General features: G+C 41.2%; 1 protein-coding gene across 6 annotated transcripts in view; it reads left to right on the plus strand.

Annotated features, from left to right (window-relative positions):
• ARNT2 (aryl hydrocarbon receptor nuclear translocator 2) overlaps nucleotides 1–24,685 on the plus strand; it is a 129,497-nt gene that overhangs the window by 45,494 nt on the left and 59,318 nt on the right. For all 6 annotated transcript variants that reach the window (XM_067555706.1, XM_067555708.1, XM_067555709.1 and 3 more), the window contains exons 4-5: nucleotides 1,050–1,263; nucleotides 3,597–3,810. In XM_067555706.1, coding sequence (XP_067411807.1) covers nucleotides 1,050–1,263; nucleotides 3,597–3,810 — 428 coding nt within the window. The remainder of the gene's footprint in view (nucleotides 1–1,049; nucleotides 1,264–3,596; nucleotides 3,811–24,685) is intronic.

The following is a 24,685-nucleotide window of genomic DNA, read 5'->3' on the forward strand; positions in this document are numbered from 1 at the left end:
TCATTTATAGAAGACAAACTAAAACCAAAGCTCTTCTGGTGGTGTTTTTTGAAAGTATTTTTGTAATGCACTAGTTGTCTGTGCACAGTATTGGTATTCAGAAGCTCCTCTGAGTTCTAGTCCCAGCTCTAGCTTTCTTTGGCTTCCTCAGACTTCCTTTGTAGCTATAGTCAAGTTATTTAACCACTGTAAAATAGGATTATTGTGAAGATGCTCTTGGTATCTCTGTAAATTTCATTGAAGATAAACACTATATTAGTGTTGAATATTGTCATGGTTATTTTATTATTATAGTTAGTTGTTCTCTTATATAATTACCGATTCAGTGTCTAGCGAGTCAGGACCTACTTTATCTTTTAATATTTGTTTTAGATATTTTATTTACTTGCTATATGGTTGCAGTCTGATCCCTGCACTCATATAGAACCTTATTGAGGTTTTGGGGGGCCAGCATAGGAGTTGAGGTCTGCTGCATGATTTTGCAAGATTGGGGTCTATATCGCCATTATAAAATTTTAGTCATAACCGTTGCTTGCTTTGGACCTGATCTCCTGAATCCATGGAAATACTCCCATTGATATAATCAGTAGCTGGATCAGGTTATATATTAATACAAGCAACATCTCACTAAGGGCCTTATGGTAGGAGGCACAGATCATCTCTTGAAAGGTTGGGACTTCAACTGACGTTGACAGCCCTTAGCACAGCACAATACAGCACCTGTGTTCCTTGGTCTAAATCAACTGAGGCATAACTGTCTAAGGGGTTAGAGCCAGGAATTGGCAGTTCAGAAATCGGGATTCATTTCTCTGCTCTGCCACTGACTCACTGTGTGACCTTGGGCAAGTCTTACTTAACCGGCCTGTGACTCAATTGTCCCACCTGTAAAATGGGGGATAATAATGCTTACCTTTGTAAAGTGCTTTGGTCTTCTTGGTTGAAAGATGCTACACAAGTTTAAATATTATTATTTATAATACCAAATGGAAATTCTTGTACTCATTTTGTCTTGCTTTTTCTGTTGGCGTGATCTTTCTTTAAATGTTTAGGGAGAATCACAGTGAAATTGAAAGACGCAGGAGAAATAAGATGACACAGTATATCACTGAGCTGTCGGACATGGTGCCCACCTGCAGTGCACTGGCTCGTAAACCTGACAAGCTGACAATTCTGCGTATGGCGGTTTCACACATGAAGTCTATGAGAGGCACCGGAAATAAATCTACTGATGGGGCATATAAGCCTTCTTTCCTAACAGAACAGGTAGTTGCTTCATAAATGTTATTTTTTCCATGCTAAATAATCCTATTACAGTGAGAGGCGGGATAGTGGGGACGGTGAGTTCTTCACATTGTTTTCCTTGCCTTATTTAGGGAGGGGGGCACACGTGAGCACAGACAGATCTGGAGTAAATTCAGATTTGGATCTGAACTATATGGCTAACCGCCCCACAGGGCCCAAGCATAATTTTTTCGGGCCCAATACAAACTTGTAACATGCCGCCCGCCCACACACACCTCTGGGCCCCAGTAAAGTGTATCCTTCCCCCCCCATATGGGGTCCCTGACCCCCCCTCTATAAAACCTCAGAATTGGAGAATATGGATCTGAACTTGTGAGACTCCGCTCTAGTTTCCTTTATGCTATAGGTAAAATTATGTAACTGGTATTTCAGGGGAGCCCAGGTTCAGCCTTATCCACTGGAAACTCCTAATGCCTGCTGGTGCTTTTGAACTCAGAGGGCTGTAACTTACACACTTTCGCACTTAACAGTTAAATTCTTACATATGTAAAGCATGGCTTGAAGCGGTATGTATTTCTGTTAGACAAATACCAGCAGCTGCTGACCTCTCAGTGCTCATGTCTCTATTTACTTTATCTTGGGTCTCTCTAAATTTGCTTTGGGGGGACTCATTGTCACTTGACTGCTCTTCTTACTTCTGTGTAAGCTTGAAAGCTTGACTCTGTCGCCAACAGAAGTTGGTCCAATAAAAGATATTACCGCACCCACCTTGTTGCTCTTCTTTGGGACAGACTAGTCATTTTTCATTGTATCATTTTCGTTGAGACATAGAAAAAATGTGTGTGCCATTCTGTATCTCCAACTGTGCTAATGGATTTAAAATGGGATCACTTGATCCTCTGTCTAGAAGCTGCAGCTAATGTAGAGGGAGGTGGGCCTCTTTAACAAAATCATCTGGTTTTTAGTAGGTGTTTTAGAAATTGATACACTGACACTGTGGTAAAAAATAAGATACATGTCAGCAGAAGGAGATAGTTTATTAGTAGTATTCCTGATAGTGGTTATCACTCTTTAGGGCAGTGATATCAGTTTATCAGACTGAAATCTCTTCCTTATCACCGAGTACCATCCACCTTCCATTCAATTTTGGGCACGCCAACGCATAATGGAGCTTGGAATTTCCCCCAAGCCATATCTTGCTATCTAAGCTTCAATGTAGATCAATGCATGAGATTAAACATGAGCTGTACAATGGTAGGCAGCATGGTCTAGTGCAGACACTCATTGGTCAGGCATCCTTTCTCCACCATGAGTAACAGCTGCCAACGTCTCTGAAACAGCAGCACTCAGAGACCCTTATTTGAGAGACTAAATATTTGATCAAAACAATAAAGTGGACAATGAAAGAGACAGTGAGACACTGCAGAAACCTCACTTGCTGCTATACAAGATTCAGTGGCAGCAGATTTGGGTGGGTGTGAGGAAGGGAATCTGAGGAAGCCGAAATAAAATATAGGGCCAAGTTTTTCATTTCTCATCAACCAGTTTTGCACGACTGATTGCTTCCACCGAAGATGGTATGCATTTGCACACACCAGTGAAGCTGTTGGGTGACTAAATGCCCAGGTTGTGCATGCAAAATCGAGCATTATGCACAAAGAAAAGGTAAGGTGCCCTTGAATAGGAGCATTGAGTTCTGTGCAGAAAAAGAGCGCAGCTTGAGGCTGTTTGAAAACTGGTCCTTAGCATCAAATGATTCAGGGAGTGGAAGAGGTTAGTAGTGATCCTCCTTTTCCACGTGGAAAACTTCTACAGAATTTAATAGAGAATAATAATCTTTCAATAAGTTTTTCTCTTATGTCTTTACTATAGATTTCTAAGGGAAAGTTTAAAAAAAAAGAACATCATTCCTTATGAGATTTTACAGATTTTGTATAATATCTAAAGATCATATCACACTTCAAAAGAGTCCTGTTGATTTAATCCCTGTTAAATTTTATAGGACATTTCAATAAGGGTGGATTGCTGTATTATCTGTCGCATGTAATTTCCCCTGTCTGTATGTGTCTTTATAATGATACCCATTACAGAGAGGAGTTATGAGGCCTGCTTGGTTAATTGTTCTAATGTGCATTGAGATCATCTGATAAAAGATATTGTAGTTACTGAGATGAACAATATTTGTTTCGTGACAAATTTGGATGCATTGCTATATCAGTACTGCATTGGAAATGTGGTTCACTTATTATTTGACCAGTCATTCAAATCACAAAGTGTTGTGTGTTGAGGGTGACAGATGTATTCTTTAATTCTCTCTTCTTGCTGGCCTTCTAATTAAATCTTTTCTTTGCAAGGAACTGAAACATCTTATCCTTGAGGCTGCAGATGGGTTCCTGTTTGTAGTTGCAGCTGAGACTGGGAGAGTCATCTACGTATCGGATTCCGTTACTCCGGTACTGAACCAGCCGCAGTCAGAGTGGTTTGGCAGCACTCTCTATGAGCAGGTTCATCCAGACGATGTGGAGAAGCTGAGAGAGCAGCTGTGTACATCTGAAAACTCTATGACAGGTCAGATATATCCGATGTGTGCTTCATTATATTATGGTCCCCTTCTGAGCTCACCTGAAGTTCAAAATCCCAGTTATAACAAGCTGAAAAAAGCCTACTTCAGTTTAGCCTTTTTTATCTATGAATAAAGGCAATTCAGTTCAATGATTTTAGGCTGCCGTTGTCTTGCTGGCTGTGCAATGATACTGGTATGCGTATTCATTTATTTGTATAGTTAGAATCTGCTCCTCACTTATTTGACTTCAGGTTTGGTTTGTAGATCCCCCCCTTAACTTAGCAGTACCTTCACATTTCTGGCTTGCCCAGGTCTGGATTCTGGATTGTTTTTCTTCCTCACACTATGATCTTTTTAGCTGCTTTATGCCTGTGTCAATTTTGAAACCTGAAATAGTTTTTCACACTTTTTTCTCTCTTCTAAAAGTTTCGTGTGGTCTGTTAAGAAGAACCATAGTCAAAAGATCTAATACTTGGCAACTCAGAATCACGTGTCTTTTTAACAAGAGACTTGCCGTTCCTAGCTACAGGGTGTGATTTACAACATACTTTGTGCTTTTCTACTCTTCAGTTAAAATGTGCATGTCTTTATCTTGTAACTGTGGCATCTAAAACCATCAAGACTGAGTACCACAAATCTGAGATGTGTGCATCATTAATAGGGCATAGGCTGTGTTAGAACTAGTAGATGGAGCTAAATCCCATTTTAGCTTATAAAGTAGAAAACCAGGATTTCTTAGAGTGTGTAGATCTGTTTCTTTTGTCTAACTATGCTGTATGTTTATATCTGAGGAATACTCAGGCTAAAGAAAAATACTAGAGCTGTGCAAAATGTTTCCAACAAAACTCCAAACAAGGCAAAACTCGCATGCTTTTCCCTTCCTTAGGAACTCTGGTTTGCTGGAAGTTTTTCTGTGTTTCATAACTGAAAGGACCGTGGCCCAGTTTCAAGTGAACCTGGGCACAATTTACAGCTTCCATATCAAAAGATTGCCAAATTCAGCTTCCATCGGGTTTTGAAGTGATGTGGTTTTGGCAGAGATTTACTTTATTCAAGTCAGAAACTCAAAGCAAAACTCAATTGTGAAAATCCATCAGGATCAAAATCAAGCGAATGTTGACAGGAATCTGTGCAAGCAGCTGAGATCCACATAGCTCTAAAATGTACACGCTTTGTTTAATGAAAATATAGCGTACTTCGTAGATAGCACTTAATATAGCGCATTCCCCTTTAAGAAGCAATTATCCCAGAGACTCACTTAACGCTAGGGCTAGATCTTTAAAAGTGCTCAGCTCTGCTCAAAGGGCAGCACGGTTAGACCAATGCTGAGCACTTTTGAAAAGCCAACTCTTGATATATTCAGGCAGTTTTAAACTTGTGCTGCTTTTTGGTTGAACCTGTCTCTGCACAGAGGAAAAAAAACATTCAAAAACTGACCCCATTTGGGGTCAAATCCTCTCCCTGAAAAAGTTCCTTTGAGCTACTAGATCAGCATAAAGGGACTTAAAGCCGCCCTAAATGGACAGCTGAGCATGCACGTTGGCATAAAACCAGAGAAGCTGTCCCTACACCAGCCCCTCCTGACTCACTCCATGGTGTAGAGGGCATATTTTTTAAAAGAACCATACAGAGAAGTGTTTGCCTCAGGCTAATTTTTATCAAACCACTTGAGCAGTCCCCAAACCACTTGAGCAGTCCCCAGCCTCACTCAGTTTTCTAAGGTTACTGTTTTATATAAAACAAAGGGCAATGCACGGCTTGAAAGAGAAGCAAACTGCAAGCCAACCAGCTGCTTGTTTGATTTTCCTCCTAAAAGTGCAGTTCACCACAGGAAGCAGGAAAACCCCACATCCTTCCATGATCACCAGCTGTTGAACAGAGGGGCCATGCAGGGAAACAAGGGGATTTTCAGGTGAAAGTTTAGTTTAGAAAAGTTATGATTTTTAATATTCTCACCCCTTCTAAATATGCATTTCCTCATCCCCATAAACACCTTTTTCACCTGTTGAGGTTGGGGAACAGACACAATAGCATGCCAGAGAAGCAGCACTATTTCCTGTATCAGTTCACATGCAGTAACCTCTGATGGGTGTGTGGCACTGGGGTATGAATACTCCGTACTATTACTACATTGCTCTGACTTCCCCTGTTAGCGCCTACTGTTCGTGATCCCTGCACATAGAGAGGCCACTGCACATTGTGAGGGTTTCTGAGTCTGCCATTGACAAGTGCGATGTACAGACTGTGAGGTACTTACAAGAGTAAGCTCTTTCTTAGATTTCTGCACCCAAAGATGAAATAAAGGAGGGTGAGGCTGGGACGTGAATGTACAGTCCATGGACATGAACTGTTGACGGTGTCCGCCCAAAGATAGTGAAACCCTCCTGATCCCATGTGAAGAGGAGAAATGGGGTGGTTAAGGAAGATGAATCTGATGCAAAGAAGGTATCCTACTGTTCTCAACCAAAGAAGAGACTCCTCATAAAGCTGCAGTGACAGTCTAAGGAGAAAACCAAAGCCCAAACTAAACTATGCTGGGACTTCAGCCTGGTTCTGACCAGAGAGTGCATTCCAACAGAAGAGGATTCTGAAACCAGGAGCCAATCTGCCGAGCTGCATCTTCTCTCTGTCGCTGTGAGAATGACTGCAGCCTCATCCTTGTGTGCCTATGCCTCCCTCATGTGCATCATGGAGTCTGTACTGTTAGCACTAAATGTGACTAGCAAATATTTTCTGAGTAGTCACTGGAGGAAACAGAGATGGTATGAGATTTCTGTAGTACTGGATTTTTCCCATAGTCTAAGTTAGTTTAAAGGCACGAAGTTGCAGAGATAGTGAGGACTTTCCACCTATGTTTTAGATCAGTGTTTCTCAACCTTTTTGATACCAAGGACCAGCTTCCTATACTGTGTCAGGGAGATCTCAGGGACTGGTGCTGGTCCATGGACTGGTCATTGAGAAACACTGTTTTAGATGATTAGTGACTTCTTCCCAGTGACTGAAACTGCAGGTATGGAAGAGATGAGTGTAATTCATTATTTAGGGCAGTGGTCTAGGAGGTGCAGAAGAACATCGGGGGGGGGGGGAGGGGGGGAGAGGTTCTGGGCCATCCCCCACAATGGGTTGGGGAGGGTCTGACCCTGCTCCCAGTCATTGGAGCCCTGGCTCCCAGCCACAAGTCCACTCCTGGCCTGATGGGACGCGGGCACATTCTAATACTGGCAAGGGAGGGGGCATGAGAGAGAAAGTTTGGGGACCACTGATCTAAGGTGTAACTAGAAACACAAACTTACTCAGCACTTGATTCACTTGGTCAGGTCCGTAATGGTCTTTTACAGTCTTCCAAACCATAGAAGGCAGCTGGCTTGTTGTTGATCATATGGGTGCATAACTCTCTGCAAAGGCTCATAAATGTGATGGTATTTGAGCTGCTACAGATGTTGTAGCAACGGGCATCATGGAAGTGTCTAATTAAATAGACAAAAACAAGTTCCAGTGGTAAAGAGGGTCATCTTCGCCTTTTGCCCTTTATTTTTCTTGAGAGTTAGTTGAGTGCTGTATCTGTTTGGCTTTCCACATGAAGGGCAAATTGTTGATTTCTGGTATTTCATACTCATGGAGTTTTTTTTTATTTTTTTGTCTGGGAATGGAGCAGTTGTCTGCATGTTTATTGCAGGGTAATTGATAACACATTGTAGCAACAATAAAGTATGGATCAACATGGGCTAGGAAAGACAAGGACTGAAATGTGATAGTGACAAATGGTGCTCTTAAAGAAGGCATTTATGTGTGTTAGAGTGTGTAAATTCTGAAGAGGGAAGAAATTCAAGAGAATAATCAAAGTATTTTTCTTTTTTGTTGTATCTAAACAGGAAAAAAGGCTCCTCAGTTAAAATCTAGTTGGTCAAACCTGTGCTCTTGGAGAGTCCAGTTGTAATTAATGATATTGTACAGATGCAGGGGTCTGCACTAGCTGATCCTGATGTGGGATCAGGGACTCAAAGTTTGTCATATATTCATATAGCACTCAGCATAATGGGGCCCCGATTCTGACTGCAGTTGGATGCTGTTTTAATACAAATCAAAAACAATGCTGGAGGATAGAGAAGGCATGAAGAAAGAATAAGTGCTGCAATTAATTAATAACATGCCTACTCTCCTACAAATTACCGAGGAAAGTATGTTCAGCAGAATATACTTTAAAATACAGTAATGCAGGGTGTATCGCCAGACAGAGAGAGACTTGTCAATCTACTTTCCAGTTTGTCAATCTAATTCTTCTAGGTAGGCTGTGTTACTGAGTATGAAAAGGGTTGAGTAATATTTCCAGTACCTGTATATGGTTATCCTGAAGTACTTTTTGTGAACCTGTGAGCCTGGTCCCATGGTGCATCAAAGATCTGCTCGGCATGGCTGAGGGGTCCCTGATCTCTGGGGCCAGCCTGGTCTGCAGTGTAAGTTAGAACTTCTCTGAGTTAGACCTGGTTAGCCAAACTCCAAGAGACCTGACTGACCATGCTCCATCCATGCCCCCTTCCCTTAGCCTTGACTCCTACACCTGAGAAGGCTGAGAGAGCAGCATAGCAGCACTGTCATGGCCTTATGCCTCCCCATGCCTATGCAGGGGAGTCCTCAGCTAGCCACTGAAATTTGCTGTAAGGGGACTGAGATTCTGGGCCTGTGAGTCTCTAAAAGCCGTGTCGAAGTCCTTGAATCCTGGGAGGATGACTGCCTAAAAATATCTGTATGGAATCACAAGATGACTGCCTCTTTGGAAGCAATTTAACAAGAGGCATGTCTCTAACCATATACCACTTGTTGGTCTTTTTAGTCAAATGGTTAAAGAGGTGGGCTTCTTGGTCTGAAAGGGATGCAAACTGATCCATTAAGTGCATTGACTTTGCAGGATGAACACCCAAGTTCATGCCTCTTCCAAAGTGAGATTTACTGGGGTAACTGGGAGGGTATGGACTAGTGTGCTAAGTAGCCTGGCCATGTGGGTTCTGTTCCTAAATTTGGCTCTGAACTTGTGATAGAGGGAGGGGAGAGAAAATAAGAAAAATACTAATTACAGTATTTGTTTTTGAAAAATAAAAATTGGGTGTTTAAAGTGTTTTTCTAAACTTTAGGAGATCAAATCCTGAACTGTGTGTTGTGTTTCACAAAAGAGGCAGTTCCTCTTTAAGAAATATTCAAAACCTTTAAATAAACTGGGCCAATGTTCTGCCAAGACTTTAATATAAGCTCCACTTGGTTTTAACTTAAAATGAGGTTTTGAATGATCCTTTTCAATCCAAATAACTCCCTCATCAGCACTCAGTTTGGTATATAGAAAAGTTTTGATGCAAAGTAGCTATTGTTTGTGTTCAGTGCCATCCTTCCCGGAAAAAGTAAGGGAAAAATTCTGCTCTCTGTCCACACTTGCAGCTCCCTTCATTGCAGCATCAGATTAGCATACAACTTCCAGGTGATATTAAAGTAAATCAAGGGTTTAATTGTTTTAGGGCGAAATTTGCAGCCTGTCTAAAGATGGTCTCTCCCATGTTTGTGTGTAAAACTACACCTATAAAATAGAGCATGCTCCCGTCTTGCACACGTGAATTGGCTGCAGACACCAGAAGCATATGCAGAACTGATAATATGTGCACAATTGTAGACAAAAATGATATTATATTATCAGAACCTGGAATTTAAATATTAGGCTGATCTGATGTTTTTATTTAAAAAGTTGGATCAGGGGGAGAATACACCAAAAATGAATAATCCTCATTCTGAACTAATGGAACCCAATTCTGATCTTTCACTGTGTAAATCAAGAGAATTCAATTAAGTTCAGTGGAGTTATAGTGCTGTAAATCTTTTGAAAGTGAGATCAAAATTAAGCTCATGGTTTGAAACATTTCATTTTAGAAATGAAATTGATTTAAGTTGCAGGAAAATAAAATATCAAAACCAGAAAACATCTATATCTTTTGCAGGCATGTGACTTAACAGTGATTAAGTGAATTTAGTTGCTACCTTTAATTTTACTTCTGGGCAGAGGACTCATGTGCCAAGTTTAATCTTAGCATAGATTTTTACAGCCAGATTTTATAACTAGAAGTAGGGCTTTATAATGGAAACAGTGACAGACCTTTTTTCTGGCCTGATTGTATGCCTTTATAGAATTAAAGAAAATATCTTCTGTGACAGCTGTGCACAAATATATTTCTTTAGTATTGTGGAAGTATTTTTGGGGGGCTAGACAACAGGCTTGGAGAGCCTGTCTTACAGTTTCTGAAATGGTAAATTTGCCATACAATGATGGCTTCAGCAGCAGCATTCATACTTAGTTTCATGTCCGGTTGCAAAGGACTCTGTTCCCAGGCATGTGTGCACACAGTCCAGGTGTTATAGACAGAGTCAGATTGTCTTTGAAAATAAACAAGTTAAATAGTGGCAAAATCATCAGAAGAATACTGTTTGCCAGAAGGCTACCAGAGAGGAGGTAAGGAAGATGTTTTGTACCTCACTGAACACATGATCAGTGCTCAACAGGCAATAAGTGGCACAATATGAGAGAGAAATTTAGGCATACCAATTCTCCTTTGAGAGACAAAGTGGGTGAGGTAATATTTTTTATTGGATCAATTTCTGTGCGTCCAATAAAAGACATTTCCTCACCCACCTTGTCTCTCTAATATCCTGGGACCGACATGCCTACAACAACACTGTATAGTCTCCTTTAGATCAAATAAGGTTTCTCTGAAAACTTGAGTCAGGACTTTGCTGGGCGTTAGGGCTCTTGTTTCTACTTAGTGTCACCTTTCCAGCTCTGTCCTCTGACTTTGTTCACCTATATTCTTTTGCACAAACAACAATTTGTGGATGCATATGTGGATATTGTGCATGCTCATGTTTGTAGACTCTGCTTTGATCCAATTCTCACTGAAGTCTATGGAAAGACTCTTGCTGACTTAAACAGGGGATGAGACCCTTATTCAGTTGCCTACGGAAGAGTGGGTGAGTACATCTGAAGGCCCACTTGAAGCTACTTCAAAATCTGATGCTGGAAAATCCCCCTGTTTGACCCTCTTATGGTACCATGCCAATAATAATAAAAATTAATGAATGGAAAATGAAAGTCAATGGACACATCCATTGAAAACAAAATTTAAAAATTTCATTTACAGTATGTCTTCCACAATGTATCACCATAACTGGAAGCGATTTTTTTTCTTGATCCAGTGATAGTTTAGAATTGGTTTAGATTCTTTGGCCATACAAACAAGCCTGCTAAAAAATAAACTCCAGTGCCTGAAATTCAGAAGAAGCAAAAAGTTTTCCACTAGAAAATACAATATAGTGGGTGCCCTTGGAGGTCTTCTTTGAATGCTGTTATGGGAATCAGGACTGGCTCCGAAGATGAACTCCCTAGTGGGTTTTATCTGGTGTGGCCAAAGATAAAGCTCTTCTAGATTTCCTTCTGCTTTTAAGTGTCACATTCATGTTAGGGAAACGCCTTAAAGGAACCAAGTTCTGTTCTGTTCAGATAAACATGCTGTTGTTGAGATTGTGAGACAATCAGCAAAATCAAAAGCGGTAATGAAGCTGCTTTGGGAATCTGTTCTGTAGTATTTGGTGCTGTGGAGCACATGTTTATCAGGGCTGGTTCCATACCACAGAGATGGTATAGTGCTGGCAGTGTGTAATCTTGTTTCTAGGGGCAATCGTTTATTTCGCTTTTGGATTCTGTGAGCTGTTTTATGTACACAGTGAAACTCTGAGGCTCCATGTACCTTTGTAAGATTCCCAGGCCTTGCAGCCTGGGAAGTGATGGAGAGGTGAATCAAATGTAGATCTCTATACTTGGACCATAGATCCTTATCGCCAGGTGGCTGACCTGACCTAATGACAATATCGGCCTGTGGGCACATAGGGAGGAGCTAGACTTTGTCAGTAACTAATAGCGAATTGGTAGTTAGAGTATTTTACATTTATGTAATGCCTTTTTGTCCTGAAGTAAAGCCATTATTCCTCATAAACTATTTTCATACAATGTCAATGAACTGCAGCTGCCTCTGCAGTGGATGCTGGCAACTAAACAGTTAATAGCATGTTGCCCAAAAGGAGGAGGAGCAGAAGCTTACATACAGAAAAACACTGCTCTCATGAGAAGTTTCATGAAATCTTTAGTGTCCAAGCAGAGCAGTCAGAACCTCCACTTTTAAGTTCTCATCCAAAACACTCCCAGGCCTGTAGATACTCCGTTCATCTGCTTTGGAAGGATGAAGGGACGAGTCAGCCATGCCAGGATTCAAACCTCTGGTTCCGGGGAACTGAGGTATTTAAAAGCAGAAGCTGCCACACTAACCCATCCCTCTTGGTCAGGATGTGGACTGTGTTGGAATGCACAGTCGCCACATTCTCTCCAAGGACGATTACAAAAGTGATGACCGTGAACACTGAGGATTCAGATTTCAGCCTGCTGTAGAAGTAGTCAGTCCTGGCAAGATATTTTATCCTGTTTAAAACTGTGAAATCTGGGGGAGATTTGGCTCATTCGGCCGACACTACCAAATCAGCATGTGATGACTATTTTTCAGCAAACTTATGGGTTTTATGACCCTCCTGGCATATTGTATAAATAAAAGAATGTTAAAAGCAATCATTTCCACACACCCCCGCCAGTTGCCACTGCCGTTTTTCCAGTGCAAAAGTTACCTAGAGCTTTGTGAACTATTTGTTCTTGTAGCAAGAAAGTTGCTATGGTGCAGATAGCCTTTGAATTTGCATCTTTGGTTAGTTCCAACTTAGTATCAGAGTTAGCGCCTTTCAGCTTCTCTATGCTCAGTGGTAGGCTTTCTAGTTTAGGCTAGAGAAATAAGGCATTGCCATTTTCCATGATAATCTCAAACAGATGAATGAGAACAGCAGATTAGAACAAGAAGTCTATGCTCTTGGACATCCCACTTAGAAACCATTAGCAAAATGAAGCTCAAACCTGAATATTTCCAGCTGCTGTTGATTCATTTATTGATTCAGCTAGAGCAGGTTCCTGTCCCAGGTGACCAAACAGCAGAGTTAACAGGTGAGACGTGCCCTATTTTATGATTATACTAGGATGCAATAAGAAGGATAAGAAAGCTTTTAAATATTCTGTGCCTCCAACTGTAGGTAGAAGTTTAGGGTTTCTGCTAACAGTAAGTTGTCCATCTGTCCTGCCCAACGTGCACACTGTAAAACTAAGTTCTGCCTTCAGTTTCTGCCATGTAACCTCATTGACCTCAGTGAACTTGCAGAGATGAAACCGAGGATAGAATCTGGCTTTGTGTGTTGGGTGTATAGCAAACAAAAACGCAAACTTTCTAATCCACTTGCTACCAAATGGTTCATAGAACGTTATCACTGCCATGTAGAAGAAGCTAGCCTGGTCTCCAAGAGATAAGAGACGCCACGGTAATTGACTTCGCAAATGATTGTAATTTAAATGTTGGAACAAGGAACTGTTTGATCTCATTAATTTGTTTGAAGAGAATTTTGTGTTGCTCTGGTCTCTGGGGCTGTTGCTGGAAAAATAAAATCCCAAGTGTTGGAACAAATGAGTAGTGGATCAATCTGTTCATTAAAAAAACTCCTGCACAAATATAGCGATGCAGTGGCCATCCTCATTGCTATGGGTTTTACTTCAAGTTAATATCCTCATTCGGCGACAAGTCTGGGAGAAAAAATGACGATCCGTTGTGTTTTCAAAACCACTTTGCTAATTCTGACATTTGGATGTAAAGGTGGCTAGAGGATGTAGCTTTGACTGAACCCTCAGAGATGGACCCATTGCAGTTTAATAATTTTAGGTGTCCAGCAAATGCATTTAATAAGGAGTTTTTTAGAAGGTGTTGGGGTATGAACATAACCATCATGTGGTTGTTTCTTTGTAAGGTTCACACTGTGAATTTCCCACTTGGAAACTGCAATCTATGTACGTCTGTTATCACAGATGTTTAAAGGGATCAATTTCGGCTTTTTGCTGTTAAATGTTTATTCAGTCTCCTTTGTTTCACTTTCCTATGCTCATAGCATGATGAAAATATCTACAGTTGAGCAATCTTTTTCCTACGTTTTTGTAAACTTCATGAATACTTAATATAAATGTCCAAGTTCGCTGCTTTCATTAACATATTGCAGATAAAGCAGTCAAAGTTCTCCTCTTCACCCCGTACGGCAGAATCACCTTCAGTCCTCTGTAATCCCTGTGTGCTCACTGCTCTCCGTGGGCGCTCCGCAGATGTTGGGAAAGTGGAATGTTGGACTCAAGATCTTCCCTGTGGAGAGGGGAATTTTCTCTCAAACTAACTTCAGTTTGGTGCCTTCTCAATGGTGATTATGCTGCAAACACAGTGTGGGGGGTGACCCACTACTGTGCTGATCCAGGAGCAGCCCCACAAAGGAATAGTGCCTTGGCATGGCACCTTTCCATCTCTACTCCTCTCTTGTTCCAGAGGAGTAGTTGTTTGCTGCTGGTCCCTGCCATCAGCTATCTCCCCTACTCCTGCACTGGCTCCGTTCCACTGGCCGGTGCGCACCCACTCCCCTCCTTTCCCCTAAACTCTCCCGTACCTGTTTGGGGACTGGGAGTAGCAGGCACATTACACCCGTTTACTCCTACATGGCATTCTGCACAGGGGTACGTGGTGGGGAGAGATCTTACTCACCCTTATGCGCCTTCACAGGCAGGTAAGCCAAGCCAAAAGGTAGCCCAGGCAACATGGATTTATCAAGAACAAATCATGCCAAACCAGCTGATTTATTTCTTCAACAGTGTTACTAGCCTAATTGCTAGGGGCGAAGCTGTAGACATGATACATCTGGATTTAAGTAAGGCTTCTGACAAATTCCCACATGATATTCTCATAGGCAAACTAGGGAAATGTGATCTACATGAAATTGCTATAAGATGGGCACATAACTTTGAAAAACTGTACTTTGAGTAGTTATCAATGGTCTGCTGTCATACTTGGAGGTTGTATCTAGTGGGGTTCCCAGGGGACTGTCCTGTGTCTGGTACTGTGAACTATTTTCATTAATCCCTTGGATAACGAAGTGGAGAGCATGCTTATAAAATTTGCAGGTGACACCAACCTGGATGGGTTGCAAGCACTTTGGAGGACAGGATTAGTATTCAAAATGACCTTGACAAATTGGAGACTTGGTCTGAAATCAACAAAATGAAATGCAGTAAAGGTAAGTGCAAAGAATTACATTTAGGAAGGAAAAAATCAAATGCACAAATCAAAATGGGGAAAACTGGCTAGGTGGTGGTACTGCTGAAAAAGATCTGGAGGTTATAGTGGATCCCAAATTGAATGAGCCAACAATGTGATGCAGTTGTGAAAAAGGCTAATATCATTCTGCAGTATATTAACAGGAGTATCATATGTATCCGCTCTACTTCGCACTGGTGAGGCGTCACCTGGAGTACTGTGTCCTGTTTTGCATGCCACACAGAAATATGTGGATGATTTACAGTGGATGATTTGATCAGTGTGTGTTTTGCATGCCACACAGAAATATGTGGATGATTTACAGTCCAGAGGAGAGCAACAAAGATGATAAAAGGTTTAGAAAACCTGATCTAGGAGTTAAGATTGAAAGAACTAGGCATGTTTAGTCTTGAATAAAGAAGACTGAGTGGCGATAGGATAGTCTTCGAATATGTTAAGGGCTGTTTTAAAGAGAACTGCTGTTCTTCATGTCCACGATGGTAGGACAAGAAGTAACCTGCTTACTCGCCTTCAAGAGAGACTTAAGTTAGATTTTAGGAGACGCCTTCTAACAATGAGGGTAGTTAAACTCTGGAATAGGCTTTGAAGGGAGGTTGTGGAATCCTCATCATTAGCGGGTTTTTAAGAACAAGTTAGACAGACACCTGCCAGGAATGGTTTAGATGTACTTGGTCCTTCCGCAGCACAGGGAGCTAGACTAGATGACCTCTTGAGATCCCTTCCAGCCCCACCTTTCTATGATTCTCTGTCAAGTATAAAACTCTCTGGAGGCAGATTAGAAAAACAAGCCATGTTTGAATTAAGAGAGATTATTTCAAAATAAGTTTAATGGACGCTGCATAAGAAAGAAAGGGAGTTCTGTTCTAAATGTCACCCACTACGCTCTCTTGTAGCGCACAGAGTGAGACTATTCTCACAATGACGAAACACAAGCTAGAATCGTTGCATCATGAGAACAAATGTCTAATGGCAGATCAGCGAGACCGAGGGAAAGACACTGTTACCCAACGCTTTCGGTGGATAAGTTTAAAAGAAAAAGCTTCTAAACTCCATTTCATGAGGAAAGAATAGCTTAAAAATAAAGAGCCTGATTCTCCTCTTTCACCAGTTTTGCACCAGTGTAATTCCACTGACGTCAGCTGAGTGACCGTGTAAGTGAGTGTAGAATCGGGGCCAAAACATCTATCTTAATTGTCAACGTAAATTTTGCCATAGACTTCACATCAGAAAAGTAGACTGTAGCTGTCTAATCTTTTAATGCTTCTGACCACATGTAAGACCAGCCTTTAGATAAAGTGGGGGCTTACAACACTTCAGTAATGCAGAGGCATTTTAAAAAGAGATTCGCAATAGAAGGGACAAACTGAAGTTTATGTTAGCTAAATGGAAACAACAGAAATAACATTAAAGGTCCTCTGTGGGACTGATGCTGCAGGGCCGGGCGCTACCATTGCTTTGCATGCATTTAAAAGGGAATTCTGTGCAAGGACCAAGTGTGGCAGCATTGGTCAGTGTGGAAACTCTCCCTTACTGCTAATGATTTACTAGCAGCTAAAGGCAGGGCTAAAAGAACAGTGAGCATTCCTGGCAGGTTCTCCTCTCACCAGCCTGTTCGAAGACTTAGCTTGTTCTACATTTTTTTTTTTTTTTTGATGGAAAACGACTGCCACCGTGGAGTAGAACCTCATGGCATGGTCACTCCCAGATTGTGGCTTGGTGTCCCCTGATGATTAGTTTGGAAATCATTAGAGAGTCTTAAATCTAAACTCAGTTTACATTGACAGAAAAACTCCAGATACATTCTGGTACCAGATTAAGCTGGTCTTTATTTAATAGAATTAAAACCTGTGAAAATCCTGTAGCCAGGAACATTACTTGTGACATGATCTTGATGACCCAGTAAAAGCAGCAATAGAAATTCAAGAAACCGGAGCTCATTTAGCAGCAGTATTTCTCAGCAGACCTTCCAGTTGTGCCCTGAAGCGGGCAGAGAGTTTAATGTGAATGTGACCTGCCTCTATTAAAAATTATTGTTTATTTTATTTTGATGGTGGAGGAATGTTCATGCAGTTCATAAAACTGCCTGTGGTTCACATCTTGTTCTGTGGTTTAGGTTTAATATATATCACTTAATCTGTGAGTTACACTGTTTTTATAAAGTTACTCCCGAGCATTATCCCAGCGTAGAATTCCATGTTAAGAAAGCATTTTGGGGAAGTTATTTCCATCTCTGAGACTTGGGTTCCATCTCCAACTCTGGAAAGTCTTCCTTCTATCTGATGTGGACCTACAGTCTTTCATGCCTTGCTCACCTACAGGCTAGACTATTGTAATTTTCCCCTACTTGGGCTTTCCCTGAAATTCATCTGGAAGCTATTATAAAACACACAATTCAGTTGCCCATCTCATTTTGCATAGGGGAGATGCAATCATTAACCCCTATTATTATTTATTTGTATTGTGATCTACTGAGATCAGGAGACCATTTTGCTAAGCACTGTACAAACCTACATGTGTACGTGGAATGCAGAATTGCCCTTAAAAGATCTACTTTTTTCTCCTTTTTATTGTTTTTTATCCTAATTTGTTGTAAACATGTGATTTGAATTATTTACTAATTTCCTTTCCACTTTTGGCAGGCTTTATCTGCTGCGAAGCTCACATGTGATATTTAAAACTACCCTTTTAAAAATAACTCCATTGCAAGACTCAAAAAGCCCACATAGTTTCCTATTTAATGTCATTGTGATGATGCATGTTTGCCCTACATTGTGGAGAATTACGTCATGCAGACTGATTGGTCAAATGTGAGGGCAGACACAACAGAGACCTTTTGGCCTTAAGAGCTTTGCAAGGAGAAGTTAAATGAGGAAAACATCTGCAATATGGGCTGTTTTACTTCATTTGGAAAAACCCTTACAATTCCCTTACCACAGCTCAGCTTTCCCTTTCGCCAATAGAGGAAAGAAAAATTTACAAAAATTGCTGCATTTCAGTCATGTTACTCTTTTTTTTTTTTTTTGCCTTTAATTGGTGTTGGTATGAATCCACACTTCATTCTATTGTAAGAATGCCATAGCATGACATTAATGCTTCTACAACATCTGTCATAATTAATGAGGTAAACATTGTGACACCAACACAGAGCTTAAAATAGTTCCACTGAGAACTGGGCCAGTGAAGAAGGCCAGCTTTTGCTGGCTTGCATTTACTCAAGTGGAGCATTGTCCATCATGAAGTGATGGGTAGTTGAGGAATTTTTAATTAGTACAGAGGAAAAATGTGCAGTATAGAACATGTGTTCATTCATAGCATATTTAAAGGGGTGGTGGTTTGATAAGGTGAGATTTTTTCTCACTTATTTGGAGCTAACATGCTACAATTGCTCCACTCATTGATTAAGAGATTATATCCGTAGTTGTGAAGAAAAATAAATCAACAGTACAGCCTGTACTTTTTTATATATCAAGCAGTGAGCATGTATATTTCTTACTTATGCTATTTGTGTACAGATATGGCTATAATTCATTAGGACTCCTTGTAAATCATATTTTAGGCTATTGGGAATTATCATCTGCAGTCAGAGAAACTCACTGTGTAATGAGAACTCATGATATTGTAATGTATGGTCTGTGTCTATATCACTGCTCCCTGGTGGGCGGAACTAGAACTGTTAAGCTGTTTCATAGGCCCCATAATGCTCACAACTGAAGAAGATTCTCACTTATGTAGGAGGAACCTCTGATTTTGGATCAGGAGGATCTGAGTTCTATCTGTGCTGTCCCCATGTGGTTTTGTGTTGCCATGGCTTGCAGTGCAGTGACAATTGTGCAATCATATGTCGTTACAGATTTGTTACAATGTGAAGAAAGTTGATTCATTTTGCATTTGTATTCATTGGGATGATCATTTTCATGTCAAACACACAATCCTGTGGTCTTTGCACCTAACGTTTTACTTTTCACTAGCTGTAACTTTTCATCTATTTTTTTTCATTTGTGGGCTAATTTAATCCTCGTGAAAATGAGAAACTAAGAGCATTGGCAGGAGTCAGGCATAATGCCTATCAAGTTCCCTCCCCCCCCATCTGCCTCGGCCAGTACATTTCAGGGCTGACCTGAACCAGCCCTTCCCTCTCTTCCTTTACCATCTTCACTGTTCAGTTTCTGATCCTTTCTGAAGCAGGACTGTATTCATGCTGGTTATGGTGGCCAAATGCCTGTGGGATGAGGCTCATTTTAATTATACCCTTAGCTAGAATTTGAACCTGCATCTTCCAGGGTGGAAGGCTTGGGTACAACCCATTGTGCTACTGACACCTTTTTTTTTTTTCTTCTGAATTAAAAATGTGAATATTTCTTTAAAACTTATATATCAATTACATGTAGCACTGCTAGTGTTCTGTGCATCATCTTGTACGTGTTATGTCTGAATCAATGGAAAGCGGGCATTTCAAAGAATGCCACTTTCATCTTGCAGAAGTTGTGTGTGGCAAAAGTTTGCAGTGAAGAAGTCAAGCATCAAGGGTTAACACACTTTATCTGTCTCTTCAGCTTGTCGTTTTTCAGAGTGTGTTTAAGAAGCATGCATTTTTCATGGCCCCCCCTCCATGTATTTTAAACATAATCAAGAATTCATGTTGTTTTGTCACAGGTTAAAGAGAGAAAAGGGGATGAGAGCTGCAGAGGGAGCGTAAAGCGGTGTTATAATGAACAGCACATAAGCAAGGCTCTGCCAGAGAGAGATATGCCATGACAATCTGTTCTGATTGCTCAGCAATGCTGCAAAAATTCAGCTTTATGGAACTTAATTAATCATTTACTCATAAGGAATACTACAGGTTTGATACTGCTCCCCATGGGCTTCAGTGAAGCAGGAGAGTTCTTCTATCACATTCTCTGCACCCAAACCTTTCATGTTCTTTGACTGAGATACTGTAATAGAGAGAACTTCGCAATGTGTGCTTCATTTTGTATCATGCTCTTGAAATTCTCCCAAGAATTTACTTAGATTGTAAACTTGTTGGAGCAGGGAGCATTATTTGTACAGTGCCTAGCACAATGGGACCCTGCTCCATGACTGGGGCTCGATGTGCTAGTGCAGTACAAATGTAATAATAATAATTCATTTGTGACCATTGCTGTTTTGTATGGTAGGGCTGCGACTAGCAGTTTTAGTTGAGACTCCTCTCAGTGCACATAATCTTTAAGATCAGCTCTGTTACCTTTTAAAGGTTTTAAAATTCTAATTAGCTCAATTGTGGAATAGAGTTTTTTCTCCATTGACTCCTAAACTCAGCGGTCATTGTATATTTGGAACCACATCTGATAGCATCAGTCACTTGACCATCACTTTGCTTTTATTGTTAATCATTTCCTCTTGTTTTCCTGCAGCCCTATCCTGGTTTGCTCTTTTTTATTATACCACAATAAAGATGTTCTTGGTTTTCATAAGGATTCTTTTGGTGCAGATTCCTGTGTTCTATTTGTCTTCCCTGAGCAGCATGTGGAGTATTTTCTTGGAGCACAAAATCATCTTTTGTTATGTTGGCCAAACCAAACTTTTAATTTTGTCATTTATTTTATCTTTACAGGGGGAAAAAATGGAATATTTAGAAAATCAAGGGGCTGAGATTAATTGTAAAAAAGCTAAACTTTGTCCTTTGAAAACAAGACTCTCTGTTCTACTACGTGAAGCTTGATATTTGTTGTTAGTGATGATGTCCAAGGGAATGTAAGATTTGTTGTACCAGATCACACCATTGTTCCATCAAGTCCAAGATTCTGCTTCTGACAGCAACCTATCCTGATGCTTCAGGGAAGGTAGAAAGCCCCATTATGCACCTTGTCTATTGTACGTTCCTGAGGACTGAGAGAAAAGAAATCTCTCCTGGCTTTAGAGAAGAGGTGGCCTTTTCGTTCTCAAGAGGGGTATTACGCTGCCATGCAGCAGACCCTCAATCCCTCAGCTGGTCATTGTGGAAATAATGTTGTCTGATGATGATGATGATAATTTGTATCTTTATGAAAAAGGGCATTTGGAGGAAATTGCACTTGAAGGACATTCTGCAGGGAGGATTCCTGAAGAAATAAGAAGAACCCTTCTACTATGCCATACCTCTTTTTATCCTTAATTTCCTGCCTGTAGGAAGACATATTATAGGATCTTGGAATCAAATGGACAAAAAAAAGCTTGCTACAGAATTAGAAATTAGGTTTTGCTGTCTAGTGGGAATCTTATCTCTCACAAACAGAAGTTGGTCCAATAAAATATATTACCTCAACCACCTGGGCTCTTTAGTGGGAATCAAATGCACGAAAGAAAGAATGAGGAAAAAGTAAGAAATCATAGGCTGTCTAATTATCAGCCTATAAAATTTGGCATGCAACGTTTAAACACAGAGGGCCACATTTTTGAAGGGCCTGCAGCTATTGTATAAAGATGGGCTTGAGCCAAAATCCCAGATTGGAAACCCCCTGAACATTGAGAAACTCCAGACTTGGGTCTGAACTTTGTGGCTTAGGTCCATCTCAAATATTCTGATGTGAAAAAAGGATTTGAATATCAAAATGGCAATTCCATGTGCAAAATGGGCTGGTACATGCACAAATACCCATTTGCACATGCCAGGATCAGGTTTTTGTACTTGTATACAGATGCACCTGTGACCATTATGGAACCTTTTTAGAAACTGTTCGAAAATTTGTCTCAGTATCGGCGTGTCTGTGGCCTGTATCGTCACTGCTTTGGACTGGTTACTTGCCATTCTCATTAGTGATGAGATCCTTGCATGGCTCTCTAATTTTACACAGATATTTCATCTTCTGAACCATGTCCCTTGTCACACTTAATGATTTTGGCAGCACCTAACAGCAGTAGCAACTGACATCAGGAGCCTGGATTGTATTGTGGTTTGCTTTCAGGGGACAGATGGTTTATTGTATGGCATCAGGCACTGCCTCCAATAATCAGGCCTGGTGATTGGAGTATGGGTTGCAGATAGGCATAGGATTGGGCCTGGGCCTGGGCCTGGGCCTGGGCCCTGGCCAAGGAATCGAGGGCCGGGGTCACTACCGAGTTCGGAGTCCGTAGCCAAACCAGAATCCGAACCTAGCCAGAGTTCAGCTGCAGGCCAGACGTTGAAGCTGGGTGGTCAGAGTCCAAAGACAAGCTAAGTCAATGCTGAAGCTGGAGTCCGGATACATGCTGAAGGTCGGAACCAGTTAGTCAGAATCTGAGACTTTGGAGGCGGGGTGCAGGGGGGTATGGGGATGTGGAGACAAGGCTGGAAGCAGGTTGATCCCTTGTCAAAGCGGGGGAGGGAGTCTGGGTTCCTGGCCAGATAGCGCTTTTCTTCAGACTGATCTGCAGTTGTGCTGGGATTGTGGAAATACCTGAGCCTGGGGTTATCTGACCCAGGCTCTGCTTGGTGATACATTGCTGCTGCATGCTGAGCAAGCAACCCTGGTTTGGCTGTGAGTTTGCTTCACACTGGTTTAAGCAGTGCTGCACTTTGAACTTGAACTGTAATGGGGAACGTTCAGTAAGTTATCAGTTATGTCCAAATCCAAGCAATGTATATGTTTTACTATGCAGTTGGCTCAGTTCTTCGTTCATTCTCTCTGCAAAGCAAACTGCAGTGTAATTAAAGCTGTGCAGCTACGATAGTGATGATGAGGCACAAGTGGCATTCAGAGCGGTGTGGCTGGGAAATAGGCACCATGCTTGCTAGATCTGGGAGGGTGGGATTTAGTTTGAAACTAAAATAAACCACATACACAATAAGCAGTTTACTGCAAAAGCTGATCAGTGATCCAGACAGTAACATTGATGTGTTACCCCTATTGGACCTTTTCTCTTCAAACTGATCTACAGTATGTACTAAGAAAAAAAAAAAGAAAAGATGCACATTTTGTGTATAGTATTATATTGTAGTAATTTGAAATTAATATTCTGCAAAGATTTCTTAATCAGAATATTGTTGCCAGCATCAGAATCAAGTGTATTTTGCACATGTGTTTCCTGCGGGGCGATTCTAAATGAGCAATATATCACCAGGGAAATTGTATTGGGGTAACAGATGCAGGAGCACACAGAGTGATGAATGTTTTATGATCCTATGACAGAATTATCATCAGAATATGGAGTTTACAGTCGTCTTGTATTCAGCTGCTCATATGGCACGCAGCTGTGATTTGTTTACTATGGGCTTGGTTGCAATTTGGGATACTCCAGGGTCCACTACGTGAGCAACTGAAACAAACTGTAGTTCTGGAGATGATAAAGGAGGTGGCCGTCGGTGCTACTGATCCGTGAGCTATGAGCAGATCTGTGGCTTTCCAAGAGATTCACACATCTGATAGGTGCTTGCTACCAGGTAGAGCAACAGTGGCTGATGAGCTGCCCAAGCTGCCTGATAAGTGTGTGCCAGACGAAGCGGGGAGTGCCAGCTGGATCCAGCAGTGTAAAATATGCCAGGACCCTCATTTCTTAACCCCTGCGCAGTTAGGAATGGAGCAATCTGAGCTGCTCCATCCACGTAGTCAAGAATGGAGTGGGGGGGCGGGATGAGTACCTCTTGCTGCATCAGTACCTGGTGATATTGTGTTGATGCAGTCCTGTGTCATCACACTGAGAAAATATCATGACAGTCATTGTGATACAGCATCAGGTCAGCTTGACTTGGTTATTTTGTGACTCTCCACATTAGGAGTGCTAATAAAGGCTGAATGCTACCGATGTAAAAGAGGTTGTAAGATGGAATGATGTGTGTGTGGCCAAGCATATTTTTCAAGAGTATTGAGGGAAAAAAACCAGGTAATCTGGGTAGCATGTGTCTTAACTGGCACTATTAAAAATCAAGACCTCCCTCTTATAGTTGGGTGGGTGGGCATGTGTCTGCGTGAGAGAGAGAGATGTCACCATATACAGAACATGTGGGACTCCGAATGCCACATGGTTCATGTTTTCAAAACTAGCCTTTCAACTTGTGCCCACAATTGTTCCTGCACCAGGGCTCGTGTACAAACTCATTGGTATGTTCAGGCTGGGTAGGGAGGCATCAGCCCAGATGACGTTCACACATGCTCTGCGGTCCCAACGTTGTTCTATTTATTATTATTGTTTTTGTATTATAGCAGCACCTAGAGAACCCAACCTGGTTGTGCTAGTAGGAGACAGTTCTTGCCCCAGAGAGTTTATATTCATGAGCACAATTTTGGAGACTAGTTGAAGGCCAGCTGAAAGCCTGACCCTTTAATCTGTTTGTTTAAAATTAACCCACCCACCTCCTTTATTTTAATATTATAAGTTCATTCATAAACTCTAATAATAAACAACGAGTACTTTGTGTTGATTGTGTTACAGAAGCTGTACCATGTATTGTGAGAGCTCTGCAAAGCTAATAAACATTTGAGTGACAATTGAAACAAGCTGCTTGGTCAGAATATCTATTCCTCAGAATGATTTTCTGACTCACTTGCCATGCATGTCACTGAAGTTACCGGGGGTGTAAGTCAGGGCACGATCTGGCCCATTCAGTATTCCTTGACACATCTTCTGAAGACATTACAAAGTGAACCACCACAGTTAAAATGGTGACTTTTGGGGAGCATGCTCT

The sequence above is a fragment of the Emydura macquarii genome, unplaced genomic scaffold, assembly GCF_026122565.2.
Source record: "Emydura macquarii macquarii isolate MOO-44397 ecotype Brisbane River unplaced genomic scaffold, CSIRO-AGI_Emac_v2 contig_1644, whole genome shotgun sequence".
NCBI lineage: Eukaryota > Metazoa > Chordata > Testudines > Chelidae > Emydura > Emydura macquarii.